Source organism: Stegodyphus dumicola, chromosome 5, assembly GCF_044657685.1.
Source record: "Stegodyphus dumicola isolate Sdum_Otavi_A_Nest chromosome 5, ASM4465768v1".
In the NCBI taxonomy this organism is placed as follows: Eukaryota; Metazoa; Arthropoda; class Arachnida; order Araneae; family Eresidae; genus Stegodyphus; species Stegodyphus dumicola.
Window position 1 is genome coordinate 208,567,546 of NC_140772.1, and position 20,920 is coordinate 208,588,465.

Below are 20,920 nucleotides of genomic sequence, written 5' to 3' on the forward strand. Positions count from 1 at the left end.
GTTAGTATTACACAGGACATTTTAAAAGATGCATTACAATAGTCTAAAAACTACGACTAACACGCTGAAACAATCAACAGCACAGCCTTTAGGCTGTCAGGCTATATCGGTGAAGACAGCTTCCCGTGAAAGCACTAAAGTACAGATCCCGATTCGGTCGATCGCTCTCGAGCTAATCTCTGAACTCTAGACACTATTACTGAACTCAACATACTCTAGATACTCTCCCACTCCGCATACAGCCAGTATATAGTATATAGCTTTTGACCTGACTTCAAGAACCTTCTTGGGAAAACCGGTAAGAATTCGTTCTAAAATGTTCTCGCTCCGTCTATAGCATATCGCCAACTTTTTCGCAAAATGTCGCCCAAATGGGCGATTTCGCCCCAAATCTGGCAACCGTGTCTTTCCGTGCTATTTTCTGGCAACCCTAACCCTGCTCTGCGGGAAAGCTATCTTACCACAGCTGGGCATTTCATGACGATATGACTGCCATTAAATTCCAATCTTCTCTACCAGCAGAATTTTAAAGCTTAGAATTTTTTTCATCTTTATCACCCGTAAGTGACATTCGTCATCTTTATATTTCTGGCTGTCAAGTCTTGGTAATTTATAATTTTTTATTTATTGCAAAAGAAACAGGGTTCCACTCAAAAGTGCTTCTAGTATTTTAATATTAAATTTAATGCCTATTCGAAACGTATCTAGCACATTTTCCTAAAAACTAAAGTCAATTATACAACTTTGAACAGCTTGACGTCCTGACAGAATAAAAAAGTATTACCACTTGATGTAAATATTTGTAGCAAATATAGTGCGCAAGCGATCTAGAGGAGAAAATTTGTAACTATATTTTTAATAAATAAGTCATTTCTCTATTTAATACGTACACAAGTCTCTATGTGGCGTTACTATACGGTAAATTATTTTTTCTTTTATTCAATGGCCGGATATTTTCTAGAAAGCAAAAATTAAGTAATATATTCTAGTAAATATTTTCTACTCAATTCCACTTCTTCATTTTGAACAGATCATATTGAGCATAAGAATTTATGTTCAGTAACACTTTCTGAGGACTAACTCTTACACACGTAAGCCTTATTGTAACTATATGCTTAATTTAAATGCTTCATGTATTAAACTGAAATTTTCATGTACCAAGATCAGATTCCTTTTTTTTGGCCTTATGTATTTTATGTTTTTGAGTTTCCCTAACAGATAGTTTAATTCTTTGCAACTTTTATCGTAAATTCTTCGACGTGTTAGAGTACAATCTCATGTTTTCACAATTCAATTATGTTTATTTTTGTTGTTTACAGGAATCCTCCTAGTGAAACAAAACTGTTATATCCGAAACTAAAAATGAAGAAAATGCAAATATGGAGCCGCAATAAAGTCATAGAAATAGAAAACATTTGCAGTATCAGCATTTAACAAATGTCTACGTAGTGAGTTTAAATACCATGTTATTTATAAAGAACACTTGCTCCAACATTAAACATTTCATTTGCCAATGAACGTTTTCAAGCCCTTTCGTAACCTGAATGTAGATTTGGTTGAAGTAAAAAAAAAAGAAAATATCAGTTTTTCGACGTAATTGTTTTTAATAGTGGCTTAATGAATATTATCAGATATGTCCACAATATAAATAGAACAATTTGAGAAATTTATTACATTAAACTAAATTCTAAAATATGCAGAAGAGGTATAAAAGAAAATTAATAAAGAAATACTATCAAATGTAAAACAAATTCAATTAACATTAAAAAAAGTAAAATACTTTAATGCTGTTTTTAAGGAAGGAAAATGTTAAAGAGAATTTTTTTTTAAAAAAATTATATTAATTCACAATTTCAGGCATATTTTGAAATTCCGAGGAAAAAGAATTAATATATCATTTCAAGAACGACTTGTTTTTGGTCAACAATTTATAATATGCCAGTGATGTATGTGAGTCCCATAAACTTTTGCAGTCATTTTTTGAGCCATTAAAAAATGCAGTCTATATTTTCAAGTTAAGTCAGACTAGAATGAGAGAAAAATATATTTTATCTCTTCTCCTCGCCCTAGCTCTTCAAAGGATGAACCCCTTGATGAGACAGAGGTCACGATCCTGAAGCTCTAGTAATCTTTCCCGCCTTTCATTTTAAACTCTCCTTCCTTATCTTGTCCTTTTTCGGTTTCCCCTCCCTTGTGGTTTTCTTTTGGAGGTTGGGCACAAAGTCAGATGCTTTTACACCCCTTTTTCTTCTAGTTTCTCATGAAAAGAAATCCGTCTGGTGTTTGCCCTGCGTGGTGACCGACATTGATTGGAAAGGAGGGTCCTGGCAGCTGAGGGACGAGGTACTATCTCCAACACGCTGGTTTGCTTCTGCTTCAGTCAAAATTGGAGGCACTTGGTTATCCTTGCTAATGTCAATAGGTTTGTTACTAGTCCTTGTGCCAGTTACTTGGGGATAAGCTTTTGAGAGTTTCATGCTTTCAGGAAAGTTTACTGTGGGGCTTCAGTCCACTTACAGATTCGATTAGCCTTAGCCCAGGATTCTGCGTCCCATTGGGCTCCGTGGTGGGTGGGGCCACCGGGTCCCCAATTTTTTTTTAATATGTCTTCTTTACTTAAAAAACGAAACTTCTGCTCTATCAAAAAAAAGTGTGAATTCTAATCTCAGAAATTATACCCAGATTACTTGTCATAAATAATTCTAAAGGGGATCTTCAAAAGATGTTTCCTGATCCAAAAATATGTATTGTTGTAACTGGAAGCTCGCTTTTGGTGAGACAACGACAATAAAATAGTATGCTTTGAGATCGTTTAAAAGGGGATGTATATAAGGTATTTTCTCTCTCCTCTCCGCATGCCTGCGTGTTGTAACTGGAAGCACGCTCAGAACGGATTCGGAAGTTCCGGAGTTCGAATCCAGACGAGGGCATTGCACATTTTACATGTTCCAATATCGATATAACCTAATGATTCTACATTTTCTCGAAATAAAATATTTTTTATCTTCCAAGCTGCAGTGCGTTGTGGTTCAGGAAAGTCTAAGCCAAACAAGTAAAGGCATTTAATTTTTCTTTTAAATTGATTTTGTTATTAGTAAACAGATTAAGGCTTTTAAAAGCAGTAAACGCAAATTCATTTCAATTATTATTAATCACTAGTTGATCATGTGAAATACGATAAGACAGATTTATTTAAATCATCGATCTATATATACGAGTGTTAAGAAGACTTCCCATTGGTTTCATATCAATCTGTAGTTTTATTCGGGCCTTTATGAATTTTGGCACATGGGACCTTCAATTGAAGAGAAAGGTCACTGTCTATAAGATTGCGAAAACCACCAAGAGAGCCCACATTAAAGGCATATACTTAAAACGCTGCACGCAACAAGAACAATTCGAACCTAAGTCAAACAATAGTCCTGAGACAATAGTTTGAACTTTAAGTCAAAAGCCTTTATCAGGGAAAGTCATACATGCTAAACAAGGAATTTATAATTGTTTTTTACAAAGATTCAAAATTAATATTTTTACTTTCAATTTTGAAAGTACACCTTTCTTTAGGTTCACGTCACCGTTGTTTCTTTCCCGCTATCATTTGCTATTAAAAACATTAAACGGCGCCACGTTAGTTTATTCTTTAGAAAAGTATAGAACTTTCTGGAACAGTGTAGAACTTGTAAAGAATTTAAATGCGCTGTCTATGAGATTTTCGCGAATATTTTGAAAATGGCAAAGAATTCGGACAAAGTAAATGATGATTTCTCGAGAAAAGACATTAAGCGATAACAAAACATGTTCTTTTTTATTAAAACAATTACATGGCACAGTTTTATCGGATCCTGGCAAAGTTTTGCATTAATTCATCTTAAGCAAATTGGAGGAAAATCACTGTCTGCTCGAGATTTTGATAAAACTACCCCATTCCCCTCAATGAAGCCCCTTCAGTCTACGTAAAGTCCGTGCAACGTTAGGTACTTCAACTAATATATGGATAAATTGAAGATGCATGTATGAAGGACACCAGCCCTTAGCCAGCAATGCGACAGTCTTCACATAGTAACAGCCAAGAATTATTAACATTCTCACAAGGCAAAGCCAGAGTCCTAATGAGATTGCCAGAGGAGCATTTGATTAGTGGGAATAACCGGTACTTTATATATTAAATTATTTATATGAGGAAAGTGAATTAGGGTAGTATTGTTGCTTTGAAAGTTTTTAATGAATTAGGGAGTACAATTACATGATAAGGTAGTTAATTACGTATACGCCATTAATTAGAAGAACGTCAGTTATTTACAATTTGATTAATTATAGGAGAAAAATTAATTAGCGATTATATTTACTTTACCAAATTATTAATTAGAGCGGAAAAGTTAGTTAGGGGTACTGAATATTTATTTATTTAGTTAATTAATTAAGAGACATTAAATATTGGGGTTTGGGGCTATTCATTTGATACATCTCCCTTCAGCTACTTGGAGCGACGACCAAGCGCTTTCGATTGACTATGAGGTTTCCAGTATCTGTTAAATGCAAATAAAAATCACTATATATCTCTCTTCCTAGTACTGCTTGTTCTAAGCATCAGAATTCTTACCATCATCTCATCATCAGCATACTTATAAGTGATAACTATTAATGATACTTAGATCTTTTCAGTGCATATATTAAATACGTTCTGTAAGTCGCAACAGAACAGAAATACGTTGGAGATGCATACTCGAATATTAATGCTAAGATTATCTTCCAAAAAGGAGAATTACACATGTTACTCTATGTTATGAATGCACATTTGTGAATATAAATTACTTTAGCACAACTCAATACTCTTACTAATTACCATTCAAGTATAATTACTAAGCATATATGAGGGGTGAACTCAGTTACTTATTGGAAATATATTTATCGCGCGTGGTGGGTAGTTCGCAGTTCATTAACCAGTTAACTGTGGCGCTCTCCTTTAAGAGTGCGCACCGTTTTGTGTCGCCAGAATCGAGCCATGACGAGTATATCAATCACAGAGTAAGTTGCGCTGGTAAGATATTGGATGAAAAAAATGGGTTTATTTTATAAAATTGAAAATTTTATTACTAATATTTACTATTTTGTTAACATAAGCATACATTACATACATATTAAACTAAAAACGCAATAAATTAAATTATATATTATACATATGAAAGTAAGAATTTAAATTCCTGCTGTGGAGTGATATTCAGCGAAACAGGGTACTATACACAATGGAACTTTGCAAATCGAACACCAGTAACACGATTCTTTCCTGATCTTACGTTTGTAACAATGCGAACACCTTCGCGTAGGGTTTTTCCCCCCTCGATGTTCCGGGTATATAATCCGAAACATGATTCCCGACTAATTGGCTTTTATGAGGTCTAAATAGCCGAGTTTGTGCCGATTTATTTCTTTCAATTGGATACGTCGCAAAATTGTCTTCAATAAATTTGAGCAAAAAGTAGATACGCGGTAATGTTCCATTATTTTTTTTATATAATATGAATGCATTCAGACACATAATGTCTAAGAAATGGAAAGCTATCTTTTTGTAGAACTTTTTGAGTCATTTTCTTGCTGTGGAGTACGTTATGATAATTCCATCGCTCATATCCACTCCACCCATTTTTTTACTATAACCAATCATTAGATCCGGTTTCTTTGTTATTATTTTTCTTTTCTCTGTTTCTATTACGTAGTCATTATGTACAGTACTTACTAAATAAACCTTCCTTTTATCTTTCCATTTCATTAACATAATATACACATGACGAGTATACTCGTCAAGACACAAAATCGTGTCGCTTCTCCATAACGAGTATACTCGTTAATCACAGTTAACTGGTTAATTATTAAAATTAGTTTTTTTGCATTAGGTCTATAGATTGAGTCGAGTATAAATGTAGTTATACCCGATTTGTGTACTTGGACAATATTTAGCTGTACCTTTGTTCTTTAAGTTAATGGAGTTGCACATTACCCTATGTCCGCGTTTAATAGATGAAATATCGGGTATTAATCATAGACATGTCAGTAGCAATTTGTATGCAGAGACCTATAGCCATTAGTATCGCCGTATATTGAGAAAGATGCTCAGATCGAAAATTTATCCCGTTTTTAATTTTATTATGCTTCACATAAATAAGTGTCGATTATTGGGACAAGTTGTATGTTATTGCATGGTATCTAATAGCAATGCCTTTTAATGTATTTGTAAAAGCTAATTCTTTGTTTGGGAAATTGTTTAAGAGCTGATTTTGAATTACTGAACATGAAAATAAAGAACGGTATGGATTTCAAAGAGAGAAACTTTTGTATCACTTATATTCGAGAGACTATATGATGATTCAAGATGTGATGATCTGACACCTATCTGATGAAAATACAGATTAAAGATACAGAGAATACAAAGCTCTCAGAACAGAAAAGACTTGCTAACACGTAATGGTTTTCCAAAAGAAGGAGGAGATTGCAAGTCATTTCATAAATCTCCGAAGCCCGATCTCTCACACTTATTGAGGGCGAATTTCTCTAAATATTCGTCTAAGAAGGAAAATCAAGAGAGTTTCAGAAATAAAGAAATAACTGTGAATAATAAATATAATCAATCGAACAACAGACGTCGATCCATCGAACATACATAAAACTGATAAAAGTGTACAACAAACTTGTGCTAAATGCATGTTTTGGACTTATAAACATGCATTAAATAATTATAAGTCCTAGAAGAATATGTTTCACACAGAAGGAATTTAAGGAATGAACGATTGTAAGTGTACATTAAATTTGCCTCAATATCCACAGGAGAACAGATTAATTGAAAAAGCATATTGAAATATTTTAATAACAATCGAGATTGACTCAAGACTGGAGTAAAATGATTAAAGAGCATTGAAAAACATTTAAGAAATATATTGAAAATGAACCTACAGGTACGTTTCCATTAGAACTACTTAATAGTCATTTTCTGGAATTAAATGATGGTGCAGATGAGTAGCATCAGTACCTAAAGGAACTACAAATAGGACTGAGGACAGATAGAAAACACCTTAACGCTGCGTATAACTTCCAGAAAAGTGATTTATTAAATTTCGAGCCATAAGAGATAGTAATTATGAGGGAAATGGCTAAGCAACTCTTAAATATAGCCGAAATACCGAAGACTTAATTACCGAAATTTTACTCATCGATACTTAATGAATTGGTTTCTTAATTGGAAGCTAATAGCAGATTGGCATTTCTTTAACACGCTAGTCCATGTTGGCCAGTTAAAATCGAGGATGCATTTGTTTGGCTTGTAGGATGAGATAATAGCGGCGGCAATGATATGGGCGATGATAAATCGTAATTTTAAGAAAAACTAAGATATAGGTAAAGAGAGAGAATAATAGCACGGAGATCTATCATGCATTAACAGAAATGAGTAACCGAACAGCGAAGTGCATTATTATAGATTGAAAAAAAAGGCTGGTGCAGTCAGGTAGATAGCAGAAAGAGATAGTGACACTGCATTTCTAAGTACATTATGTTTACGATTATTGAAGTAAAAAAGCTGTTGTGGACACTGTGGTATATCGAAAACTATCGATGTGCATATCATAATCGGACTTTAAGCTGACATAGTGCCAAGCATCGAAGCGCGCGCAGTAATTAGAAAAAGGACTGGAATGCGAGCAGCTGTAATTATGGAGAGCTGCAGATATAAATATGTTTGCGAGGGAAGTAGCATGTAGTTTAAAAGAGTGTATCTTGTGAAATAATTACCCACTAAAGGAAACACGACAGACACCACATTCCTTGTACGGCCTATTAACTTAGAGACATTTTTTGCTGCATTTCATTTAAACTTATTTCCTCGAATATCATTTGAGATATGTTTCTCATTCAATTAATTAAGTTATCACTTCGCGGCAAAATACATAAAATCTTAAAGCATTTTCATAGAAAACTGAAAAATACAGAAAAACGTTAAACAGAAAATACGGTTAAAACGAGCTAAAAAATTTTTACATTTAGAATTAGAGTTTCTACGCTAAAACAAGCAATTCGGCCAGCGGGCAAGAAGACATATTTTTCTGTGCACAAAATTGAAAGTTTACTTTTGGTCCCACTCAGCAAAAAAGCACTGAAGTTGGTGCACAAATTGACTTTCAAGACTATTCTACCAAGAGTATATATTTTTATATTCTACCAAGAGTTCCAAATGTAAACAAATGGTCGCTTCGTTAGGTTTAGTGCCATTTAAATAATAAAATGTTGATAATTCTACAACTATTGCATGCAGATTAACTAAAAACACCTTAATCAGAATTTAAGAACAGCATGATTAAATCATTTTAAAGCCAAAAAATGCGCAATTCACAAATATACAAGACTAAAAAAATGAACTCTACGAGCCGGGTAATAGAGTGGGTATATATATATATATACGTTTGATGAGGCCAATTGCAACCAAAACGAGAGGTGCACAATTACAAGTCCCATATGCAAAATTTCAGCTTTGCATATGTCAGCTGAAATTTTGCATGCTGATGTGGTTCTGAGGGTACTCGTTTTTGAGCTATGCGAGATACATGCATACATACGTACAAACGTCACGAAAAAATATCTTCGGAATCCATTTTAAATTCATTTTGCAATCTGTTTTGGAAAAAAGAGTGCTTTATTCTGTCCGTAAGTGCAGATGTCACGCAAAAACATCGTTCAAATGGATTGAACAGCTGTCAAAATGGATATTTTCGTTGAAATATGATACCCGAAAAGTTTCGCGATTGCAATACATCCTTTGCTTTGTATATGGAAGTAAAAAAACAAAAATTTGTTAAACTATCTTATTGTATGCTTATTATATTATTATAGCTTTTATACTTTAGCTTATTATGTGCTTATTATGCTTATTATATTAAAGCTTTAATATTATATATGTGATAATAAAAAGACAAAACATGCACTTAGCCGACGGACACTTAACCGACACCAGTTAGCCGACAAGACATTTCGTCGACAACAATGGAATTTAGAAATCTGAAAGCATTGGGAAGAGCGAGACTCATTGTTGGCTAAATGTCTTGTCGGTTAAGTATCTCGTCGACTAAATATCCGCGACCGATTGGAGATCAATAACAATTTACAATTTTTTGTATTTATTAATAATTTTTATATTTCGCTACAAATAAAGGAAATACTACTTGGAGTAGTTTTGTTTTTGGTATAGAAAGCTTTTGGTATAGAAATATATGATAATTAGAATGAAATAAATGCACAATACAAGTCAGTATACAGCATTTTGCGGTTTCAATGAGGTTTTCACTATTCACGCTATTTAGAAATCAGTTTCATTAATGAATACGGAATACAAAAGTCTTGCCCATTTGCTAATCATAGCAGAGGGAGTTATGAATCAAATGTTCCACAATAATCGTTCCACAAACTACCTTTCATAATGAACGATTCTTAAACGTCCATAAATAAATCTGGAACGCAATAGAAGCGAAAATGGTTATTATTGATGATAAGCAGCGATCTGAGATCTTCCATTTCTTTAATTAGTCGGTAATGTGTCAATTAAGTAAGATATTTACATAGTTTATTTTTACCTATTAAACTAAAAGCGTACCTGCCTTTAGATAGAATTCAGTTCCCTAATCACTTAAAGAAATACACTTCCCTTTTTCAAGCTACTTTGCATTTGAATGAATTTTCAAATATGAAAGCTTATACAATTTGCTTCAAGCAATCCATTAAAAGTGGCATATTACTCTTGCTTAACTAGAACTCACTTAAATCGATGTGAAGTAATATTTATAAATCAATCAAAGGAACGAATAAATTTATACCAAGGAGCTCTTGCGATTTCTCATCATAGGCAATTGCAGCTAAATTGAATTTAATGGGCTGTAAAAGATGTAATATGGATTCTCATTAATGTTCGAGTGAATAAATTCTTTCAATAATAATATTTCAATGTAAGTTCGAATCCTGGTGAAGCGGTTGGCTGCATGAGTTTTTCGTGATTTCGCCAGCTATAATGTTAATACGAGGCACTTTCATTTAGAAAATGTTCCAAAGGCTTTCTTCTGTTAGATTGATAACCGATGTGTGTTTAACCTTAATTAGCTAAGGAAACAAATTTCATGCGGGTTGGCAAACACATAAATATGCTTTCCTGAAAATGTACTAAAACAGAAGATAAACGCTATTCACTTGTCCTTCCATTAATATACAGGGCGATCATAAAAAACTTCCCCTATATATAAATCCCTAGCAGTCTATCCACTCAGCCAATTGAAATGAAATTTCAGATACTGTTATTTGAAGGTATGCGCTCGAGATTAGGATGATTTAATACAATAGTGCTCTCACAGTTACGTTTTCAGTGAAAAAATGTCGAAATTTTCGAACGACAACATCCATGTGTTTCCTGCGCAAATCCATCAGGGTTTTGGAAAACCATAAATGGCGTTGGGACGATACATGTTCGACAAAAATTGAGAACGTATAACATTCGCAATGAAGAGCACTGTAAAGGGCCAATGACAGCCCAAGAGAGCAAAGGGAAATTTTTTTTATCGGAATTACTAGTTTTAAATGTGCACAATGTTTCAAAATAGAGTCATTTCCCGTAACTTTGTAGCTTCGCAGCCACCGCGATCTCCCGACCTCGCTTCCACAGATATTTTATTCTGGGGTTATCTGAAACCTAAGCTCCACACGTCAAATTCATGAGACTTGCCAAAATTGAAAGCTCCATGAAACAAACAACCTGATTATATGCAGATTCATTCTGCGATGTTACGTTCGTCATTGTTGTCAACCAGCTCTTATACAATTCTATTCTTTGCAAATGTTTTACGCTGGCAATTTTCGTCATACGTGTATCGTTGCAGCGCCATTTATGGTTTTCAAATCGCTGATCAGTTTGCTCAGGAAAAAAGAGGGTGTTGCCATTCAAAAACTTTGAAATGTTTTCACTGTAACCGTAACCATGAGAACTCTATTGTTTTAAATCAACGCAATCTCGACTTAATGCCTGAAATTCCATTTCGATTGGTTGAGAGGATAGGCCGCTAGAGGTTCATACATAAAGGATTTTTTTTTGTGACCACCGTGTATAATATGCAGTTTAAAAACATTTAGTTACTTTTCTATGCATAAATACTGGTTGCTAATTAGAAAAAAATACTCTTGAGAATAAAGCCGCTACAAGCTACAAGAATATTATTTATGTTTCCTATTGCTTTGTGTAAAAAATAACGAAAGCTCAGAAAAAGCAAAATAAATTTCATTTGTTATTGCTGTCAGTACTCTACTTGAACACAATAAACAGTTTCTTTTTAAATTGTTCGATGTCACAATGCTTATTAGATGTAGCTAATAATGAAATTGGAGAGGTGTTAAATACATTAATGTATTTAACACCTCTCCAATTTCATTATTAGCTCGTCTGTTTTGTATGATTTGGTTTTAATACGTTTTATTAAATTCTCGTAAATCTTTTGATAGTCACTTCAACAGTTTTTCATGCTTGTTGAAATTTGAAGGCTTTGTGGAGATTTTGATCAATACATTTATTTGAATACATGTTCCATTTTTTTTGAAACAATGACTGCTTTTAAATGGATTATGCAATCAATATCATTTTTTTGGTACCATGATATTAGATTTTTTATATGTCAACTTTTTTGGAACGAACAATCATTTTAACGAAATTAGAATGCTCTTCGATGGTTAATTTCTCAATATGATAGATAGAGAGGGGCCTCTCCATAGAGATTGATAGAAGTTTGATATATATTGGTTGATAAACCGTCTGTACTATTAAAAATAAAAAAAATTAGCAGTGTTCATAGTTGTAGCTTTAAAAATCTTTAAAACTCATTCGACATCCGAAATTCGGAATTCGAAACGTATGACATCTCTTAGAATTTCTAGTAATGGCTTAGAAACAGTTGATATTAAATAATTTATTCAGAAATTTAATGAATATCTTGTATATTTACCAAATGTGTTTAAAAAATCATAAATATTTAAATATCTCGATTTTATATAAGTGATGTGAAGCGTCAAAAAATTAAAAATTAAGGAATGTGAACAGTAATCACTAAAACATTTTAAGAAACACAAATTTTCAAATAAAATAAAAATATATAAATTATAAAAGTCTGACACAGGACTGCATTTAGCTATTTTAACGAAGCGACGCAGAAATAAATCTGATACGAAAGCTTTAATGAGAAGGTAATGAGTTTTATCAAATCAGTATAATTCATTTAGTTTGCTTAGCTTGAGTACACTAGCTTTAAATTTCCTCTAAAAGAATTCCTAAACCAATATTTAATGTTATCAAGGGCTTTTTATGGATCGACCGTCTACCAAAAAACTATATTTATTCTGAAAATATAGGTTTTCTATCAAAAGAAGTGCTATCAAAGATGAAAATTACATTTCCTTTTGCTGCAAGGTAGAAAATAAATCCGTTTTAGATATTTGAATAAAAAAATGTGACTCACCCTTTTTTAAAAGGCGGCTCTAGTTGAAAGACATGAAATGTTAGTTTTAATGTCTCATGTTCCTTGCCTTGGAAGTTATAGATGCATACCAGATCTTCAGAATAGTTGCTTGGAAATTGCGGAGATGAGAAATTACCTTTAGAATTTTGGTGACTGTGAAACTGGAATATGCATTTGGCTGTAAAAATAAATAGAAAATCACACTTCACTGCAAGCGAAATACATGAAAATGAGTAGCATATCAGGAATTTCAATAGCTATAAATTTTAGGAATAATTTGTACCTATTTAAAAAATCTGAAAGACTTCAGATTTTTATATTACGTCGAAAGGGGCATGCATTTTTTTCATTTACACACACATATATGTTTCGAGACAATTTCGGTTAACGCCCCTTTGGAATAAAAGTATTTATAAACAGTAGTATATCTTTAGAATTTCCGATAGGCAGTCTCAAGCACTGGAGATAAAAATGCTTTTTTCCGTACAGCGTTGCGGTTGTTCCATTTGAAATCGTTGAGTTTGTTAATCAAAAATTCGTTAATGTTTTACAAAATTTGAAATAGATAATAAAACAAACTCGAAATTAAAAATTCGGGCTTCTAGGTGCTCATGTTCGGTTGGAAGATTACGTCATTCAAAATTGAATGGTTCTAGGTACCATTGTTTTTCCACAGTGCGAGAAACATTCATGCTTTCAGGCAGATTCTTTATTATTCAGTTTCTTTGATTATAATACGTGACGATAATACTTGGTGGCAATAGTTTGATAAGTTGAATCGACGCAAAATGCCGTTTTGAAATTAATAGCCCTTCTGGGATAACGTCCTTTGGGCTAATAAGAATGTACGTACTACATGCAGGACAGCGACTTGGCAAAAGTTAGCTATGAGTCATGCTGAAAGCTTAATGTGTTTGTTTGATACCTGCAAACAAACACATGTGCGTAAACAGGCAGGAAAAAGCACGCATTTATAAGCGTAATACACCAGATTATTTAAAGGATCCTCTTAGAAAAAGAAATAGGAAAAAATGAACAAGACAATATGATATAATGAACTTAGTATGCAATTCAGCCAATGTTTCTCAGATCCTATGAACCTTACAAAGGTAAAGCCAAAAAAGTTTCAAAGCGTAAAAAGTTCTTTTTTTGTTTTACCGTATACGTTTCTTAGCTAATAAAATTTAATTTTCTTAAAAGCTCTCTTGTGAATTACATTTTTACGATAATTTTGGAACGGATAATCTAATGTGTAAAAAACTTATATTATTTAAAGAAATTTAATTTTGAAACCACTGTCTTTTTGAAAATTTAATTAATTTTATTTGATATTACTTACATTAATAAGCATTTACGCTGAAATTATTAAAATTGTCAAAGCACGTGGCATTCGTTTAATGCATCTAAAATTGTATCATAAAGAGAAACGTCAATATATCGCAAATGAGTGTTGAATTGTAAAATAATTTAGTACGAAATTATACAGGAAACTTTCTTTCTATCAACTATTTCAATTCCCCTCCCCCCCAAAAATATACCTCAAGTGATCTTAGAAATAAAATCCATTTTTCTCATTTCATATTCAAAGCGAACGGAATTCTTAAGTAAAACTTCCATTCATCCTTCACGCGATACCAAAAAAGGAAACTCGAGCTTGCAAAATATTGATTAGGATTTTTTTTTCCTTTTCGGATGAAAGACTTTGGAAAACTTTTCAGTAAAATTTCAGCTATCATAGCTGTCATTTGATTCACATGCGAACGCTTTGATGAGGTTGCATGTTTAAAATTTACGAATTCAATTACAATCTGTCAAAAGAATGTAATAAATTTATATTTATTTATCGTTAGTTTTTCGTTTCAAAGTAAGAATTTAATTAAAATCTGCACCAAAAGACTCGATCATTTATATTTAAGATTAAATTTATCATTGCATTTGAATGTTATATCATAAATATTATAATTTATTTAGGCAACTAAATTTTTAATTATAGAAAGTAATTCCTTTTAAGTTAATATGCAATTTTCAGTACCCACATAAAGTAATATTTTTGTAAGAGCTTCAAAAAATGAGGTTTCATAAAGTTATAATGTTTTATATTAGATGTAAATCAATATTTGAAAGTTTCATATTGCTCCTTTCCGCTTTCAGTGTTTCGGCGAAGTTCGTTCCAAAACTATATAAATTAACATAATAAGTGAAGATGCAGAGCAGATATACTAGAAGCAGAAAGAAGCGTATAGCGGTAACTTAACCAACTATTGCTATGCTACTCTCAGATGCCTTAAGTACAGTTAGGTGCTGCAAATGAGCAACATCATGATAAAACAGCAGTAAACATTTTTAATTACAGGCCATCCGCAGTAGACATCCCATTGTCAGAGACATACAAAAGCTATTAATTTCGATTCCTGCAAGTCTGAAGTCCCATCTACAATGGGTTCCAGCCCATACGGGGATTAAAGGAAATGAAGCAGCAAATATAATTGCGAAAGGCGCAGCCAATGAACCCCACGTGAATAGCAATGGTGTGCCCCTTCCGCACTCATATCTGAAAACTACTCTCAAATGTAAACTAATGAAGCAGTGGCAAAATTACTGGGAGACAAGCACTACAGACAGAAGACTGTATGATTTCCAACCAAAACTTAACCACAATTTAAATAGCAGTTCTTCGTGCCTCAAACAGTATATGACAGGGCATGGTCCATATATGTCCTATTTTCACAGATTTCGCCTAAGAGACGGTGGCCAATGTATTTGTGGCAGTACTGGTGACCCAGATCACTATTAGTTTGACTGCTCGCACACAGGGAATTCACATTTAAAAAGACCGACTGCAATCAATATGCCGGCATGGTTCAAGAACACAATTAAGAATAAATATGCGCTCGGCCACATTAGAGACTGCACTACCATTGCTTAAAAGCATTGCTGACAGCCTGGAGTGACTTCTTTCCTTTGACACCGCGCCGTCAGCATCCCGCTCCATATATATATTAATTTACTTAATGTCTTGTGTTTTATTGTTGTTGTTTGTTTGTTTTTGCTGTTTTTAATTATATTTAATGTTATGATTAATTCAGAACTCATTTAACGTATTCCACAATTTGTAATGCATTTTATCATCTTTACATCTGTACTTGATTATTATAACACATCCTTAATATAACTTTATGCCTAACATGTACGATAATAGTGTAAAGTGTCTCACTTAGTCTCAACAGTCCCCACCATGTACCTTCTTTCCATGCTCTGGTCCTTTTTTCAATGTTCCTCGTTTCGTGGCCAATCCCCGGAGGACACAGTACTAAGTTCTTTATTTATATTTATTCATGCATTTATTTTTAATTCCATCGACGGGATCCAACAGGCTGAAAAGCACCTGACCCAGTGGGCCAGGGGTTCCGTCGATGGTGAGAAGAAAGAAAGTAAACATTTTTAATGACAATGCCATGTATCGTTTCAGAAACTTTTAAAATGTGGGCAACAACCGATTAAATTGAAACAAACAAATTTTGAGCGAAACAGAGGCCATTGAGTCTTAAGCAGAGTGGAGTGGTACGTGAAGACAAAGAAAAGGTAAAAGAAGATGCCTCACAAAAACTGACCTTTTTCCATAGCAAGGATTTTCGCATCCAAACAAGAGCATCTTTCTCATCATTTTCTTATTTGGATCCGAAACCCCTTGCTATGAATAAAAGTCAGTCTTTATGAGGCATTTTCTTTTATCTTTTCTTTGTCTAAGTACCAACCACTCCATTCTGCTTAAGACTCACTGGTCTGTTTCGCTCAAAATTTCGTTTTCATTTTCCGTCTTTACCTTTCACTCTTTTTCTTACAGGTATAGAAAAGTTAAATTAAGATTTTGCCTTTTAAGATTTATTTTAGCGTGTTTCTCTTCTCTCTTGAAGAATTTGTCTGCTTTATCTCTTATCTATAGTATTTATATACTTTTTTCCAGATTTAATGATTTTCCTTTGTTTGGGATTCATAAAAGTTTTGGTCATTCATTGGTTTTGGATTTGTGCTGTAAGATTCCTGTGTTTTAATCTACAGCTAAAGTTGAGGAACCTTAAGAACAGGTAAGCGAATAATCGCTTTAGTTCAGTAGACAGAGAACAAAAACTCGAGAAGGGTTAATTACCCTTTATTATTCCAAATAAAGTTTAATAGATGACTCCTTTCTTGGAGTTTACAATAAAGCCTCCACTCAGGATTGAACTCAGGAACTAAGAAATAAAACTAACTAAAAAGATGTAGCCGAAGATGTCAAGATTCTAACAGAGTTGGCCCCTTAATGCTAAATAACGGCGAAACTATCAAGGGCCTAAAGTACGACCGAGCGAGAGCAGCCTATAAAGGCAAACGCGCGCTAGTCGGAATTTCTGGCTCTCTACCGAAGTGAGTGGAACTTCAAAGTTAAATACTTCTCCTCATCTGAATTGAATCTGTAGATTCTAAAATTGCGTTCTGGCCGGAAGTTGTAAGCTGAAATTAAGGAAGATAGGAAAGTAACTTTTAATTGAAATTTAACTGTTGGAAAAATTAAGATAAACCTTACAGTGCATAAAGTGTTATTTTAAAGTGAGATATCATCTGTGGTTCAGGAAAGAAGTAATCCATTTTACAATAATTCCTACGGAAAAAATTGTTTTGACTTACGAACATTTCGGTTGAAGAACGTTCTTCAGAAGCGCATTTAATCGTAAATCGAGTTTTCCCTGCATTGGAATTTTTTTTTAATTTTCGGGACAGGCTGGAATTCTAACTATACAGATATTTAAAATTATGTTGTATATCTACATTTTTGAATAGAAGTAATCCGTGCTTTGCCTCGTTCGCAACTTCCTAATGCTTTTTGTGTGACTAATTAATGTGACAAAGGACTCAAGGGCGTATAGGACATTTTCTCCTTTCTTCCCGCATACCTTCGTGGTGCAATAGAAGCATACTCGACGCGCATTCGAGAGGTTTAGGGTTCGAGTCCCAGCGAGGACACTGCACATTTTTTACTTCTCCTGCTTCAAAATAACCTAGCGACTCTACAAATGGCGCCCGAACTAAAAGGTTGGGGGTGATAATTCATTTTGTGAGTTCTTGTCCAGAACTTTGTGAGTTCTTGTTCAGAGGAGATTTAGTTTGTAGTCTTTATGAAAATTAGAAAGTAGAAGTTGTATATCTTGGACTAAAGGTGATTTATTTTTACCTGTTATTGCTTGTATGTTTGAGTCACTATCAGGTATTACGATGCTGGATATTGAAAGTTGCTTTGCATATACTATGGCTTGCCTTATTGCTAGTAATTCAGCTTGAAATATTGAATTAGTTTGAGTTTATGTATCAGTTTATTGTTATAAAACACACAGTAGGCGCTAGCAACTCCTTGATTTTGATCCGTCTGTATAAATTTTTGATTTGAAAACTATTTATATTTGAATTTGATATTATATTTTCTGAATGAAATTGATTTGGATGAAGTTTTATATTTTATTTAAGTTCCTCATAATCTTCTGGAAGGTAGATTTTGGAATTTTCTCTCTTAGACGTGCAAATTTTATTTTAGTTGCTTTTGCTTCTTTTTGTAGGGTTAAAATTTTTGGAGAAATTCCTTAGATAATCTGTAGAGCACTGGTGGATGTTGTTCTATATGCTTTGGTAATTGTAAGTAGAAAAAAACGTTGAATTGAGGTTAACTGTCTTATTGCGTGTACGTTCAGTTCTATGCTCCAAGCAAATGCGCCATGAAGCAGAATCTTTTCTATGAAAGTTGTATACCATACTTTTTATATTGTGAAGATAAAACCGAAGGTTTTGCAGTTGCTATTTTGATTACGTTTGACAGTATGAGAAGTTTGTTTTTCATATATTTGATATGAAATAGTAGTGAGAAGAGTAGTAACAGAAAGGCGATATTCTGTCGACATTTTTATTGAACATAACTAAGTAAACTTTATTGTGGACCATTATAAACAGCTAATAGTTTTGTGCTTTAAAATTAAAAAATAAATTTGTGTTCAGATTGTTGGAAATGATAATTTTATTTGAAAATAAATCGAAATTATTTGAAAGACCTGTACAAATAGCAGGAAGAAACCTATCGTAATGGAATGAATTTAATTACTGAAAGAGCAATTCTTAGGACAGACATAAACTTTATTTTATCTTCAGAAATGAATGTGGAACTCATAAAATTAATCGTCTTTCTTATAACAGGATATCTATATTGCATGAATTGCGAAGTTGTTGAACTGGACAGCTCCGTTTAAACTTATATGCAAAAAATTAAAGAAATATGAACACCATATTTGAGTACAGTTTACTCATTTCTACTGGCAGTTGCCTGCATATTTAAGAAGTAAATAATTTTTTTAAAAAACACCGTGAATTTCGTTATTTTTATAAAACCAATTCAGTTAACTTTTGAATTTTGTTAGCCCAAAGGACAGTTTGCCCAGAAGCACTATTAGTCTTGAAACGCCATTTTGCGTTGGTTTACTATAAATGGCGTATCACCTTTCCACCTGAACCTGAACCTGAGTTCATGTTTTGTAACACTTTAACGAATATTTGATTAACAAAGTCAATGATTTCAAAGTAAGCTTTGGGAACACACTGTACGAAAAAAAAATTATCTCCAGTGCGCCAGACTATGCATGGGAAATTCTAAAGATATGCTCATTTAAAAATTATTTCGCGATATTGCTGTTGAATTGAATTTTATGGTTTTTGAGTGCCAAGAACATGGTAATTAATAAATAAAGGTAACAAACAAAACTTTAGAGAAACGTCCCTATGGGCGTAATGTAAAATCTGAAAGGTTCTAGATTTTTCTGTTTCATATTTTGTTATTAAAATAATATCCTTATTATTTTTTATATTATCTCTTTTCTGTATCTTCTCTTTCTTCCCTCAGATTTTAAAAGATTGCAGTTTAGTTTGAGCTGAAATACGAATGAAGTTGCAATTCAGAAAGAGTTCCTTGAAAACAATCCAGTACAGATTATTGTATAGAATAGCCTTCCATCTAGCGACCCTGTGGATTATTGAGTGAATTTTACTTATATTAGGTAATGGAGAATTATTACAATATACTTGGAGCCGAGTTATTCAAGTGAAAGTTTGATTGTTTTGCTAGTCTTAATGCTTGAATTTTTGAAATCCCCTATAAGGTATTTTCTCTCTCTTTTGCTCACGCCTTAGTGGCGTAACTGGAAAAACGCTCGACATGTATCCGGGAATTCCGGAGTTCGATTCCCGGCAACGGCACTGCGGATTTCTTCAGATTCCTGACATCGAAAAGTTCTAAATGGCTCCATACTCCAAAACATTAATAGTTATCAGTCCTGAATTTTAAACTGCAAACTACTAAAAGTAATTTAATAAAATTTTTGTTGATAATGTTTCCATTTCTTAATTGTATTATCAAAATTTAGACAGCTTTCTGGGTAGTTGTAACGACAATAATTTGCCGGAGGTGGAAGAGGTAACCAAATGAAATTTATATTGTACAGATTTACATAGATTACTGATAGATTGTACAGACATTAGATTATTTCGAAGGAGGAGGCATAAAGAAGGAACAGTGCCCTTGCCGGTATTCGAACCACGGACCTCTCGAATACGCGCTGAGTGTTCTGACCACTACACGGCGAAGGCACGCTAAGAAGGCGGGAGAAATAAAGATTTAATCTTGTAAGATAATTCTTGAAACGTAGCTATAAAATACAAAATATGCCAAATTTTTTGTTAAACAGTAAATAAATCTGATACCCAAAACTTAAACCTGTGTTTAAATCTAAAAACAGTTTTCGCATTTTACAAATTCTTCGAAAAGCGGGGGGAATTTGACTCCATATTTGAAGACCAACAAACTCAGATATATTCTTACTATTCAGAATATAACTGGTAATTTACGTACTAGATATATTCTTTAAATCCGTCGAAGGAAGGGCATCTAAACGAGAGTCAGAACTCAAATAAGTCATAATATCGAAGAGAATTAAGTTTATTTTGATTCCCTGGAGTCATATGAAACTTAATTTTAAACTTACGCTTGTGAAAGATTAGATCAATTAGGTTTGTATACTTCCCTCTGACTTGACCGTAAATTTTTAAACTAAGTTAAACTTTGAGAAGCTTTACAAGCAAACCATCTAGTTACTTATTTCAGAACTAGTTACTTATGTAGTTCTAGCATCTATACATCAAGAACATAAAACTGTAAAGGTACATTGTTAATGTTTTTCAGTTGAACAAGTAATAATAAGAGTATATGCAGTTAAGAAGTGTCTATACTGAATAAAAATGCTTTTAAACCAGAATTATGGAGTTTTTACTTACTTATATGAAGTAAAGGAACTATTGTAATCGAGAAAAATTTCAGGTATCATATT

General features: G+C 33.2%; 1 protein-coding gene across 2 annotated transcripts in view; it reads right to left on the bottom strand.

Moving 5' to 3' along the window:
• Nucleotides 1-20,920, bottom strand: part of LOC118191989 (neuropilin and tolloid-like protein 2) — a 237,639-nt gene that overhangs the window by 75,963 nt on the left and 140,756 nt on the right. For both annotated transcript variants that reach the window (XM_035362866.2, XM_035362865.2), the window contains exon 3: nt 12,525-12,702. In XM_035362866.2, the coding sequence (XP_035218757.1) occupies nt 12,525-12,702 (178 nt within the window). The remainder of the gene's footprint in view (nt 1-12,524; nt 12,703-20,920) is intronic.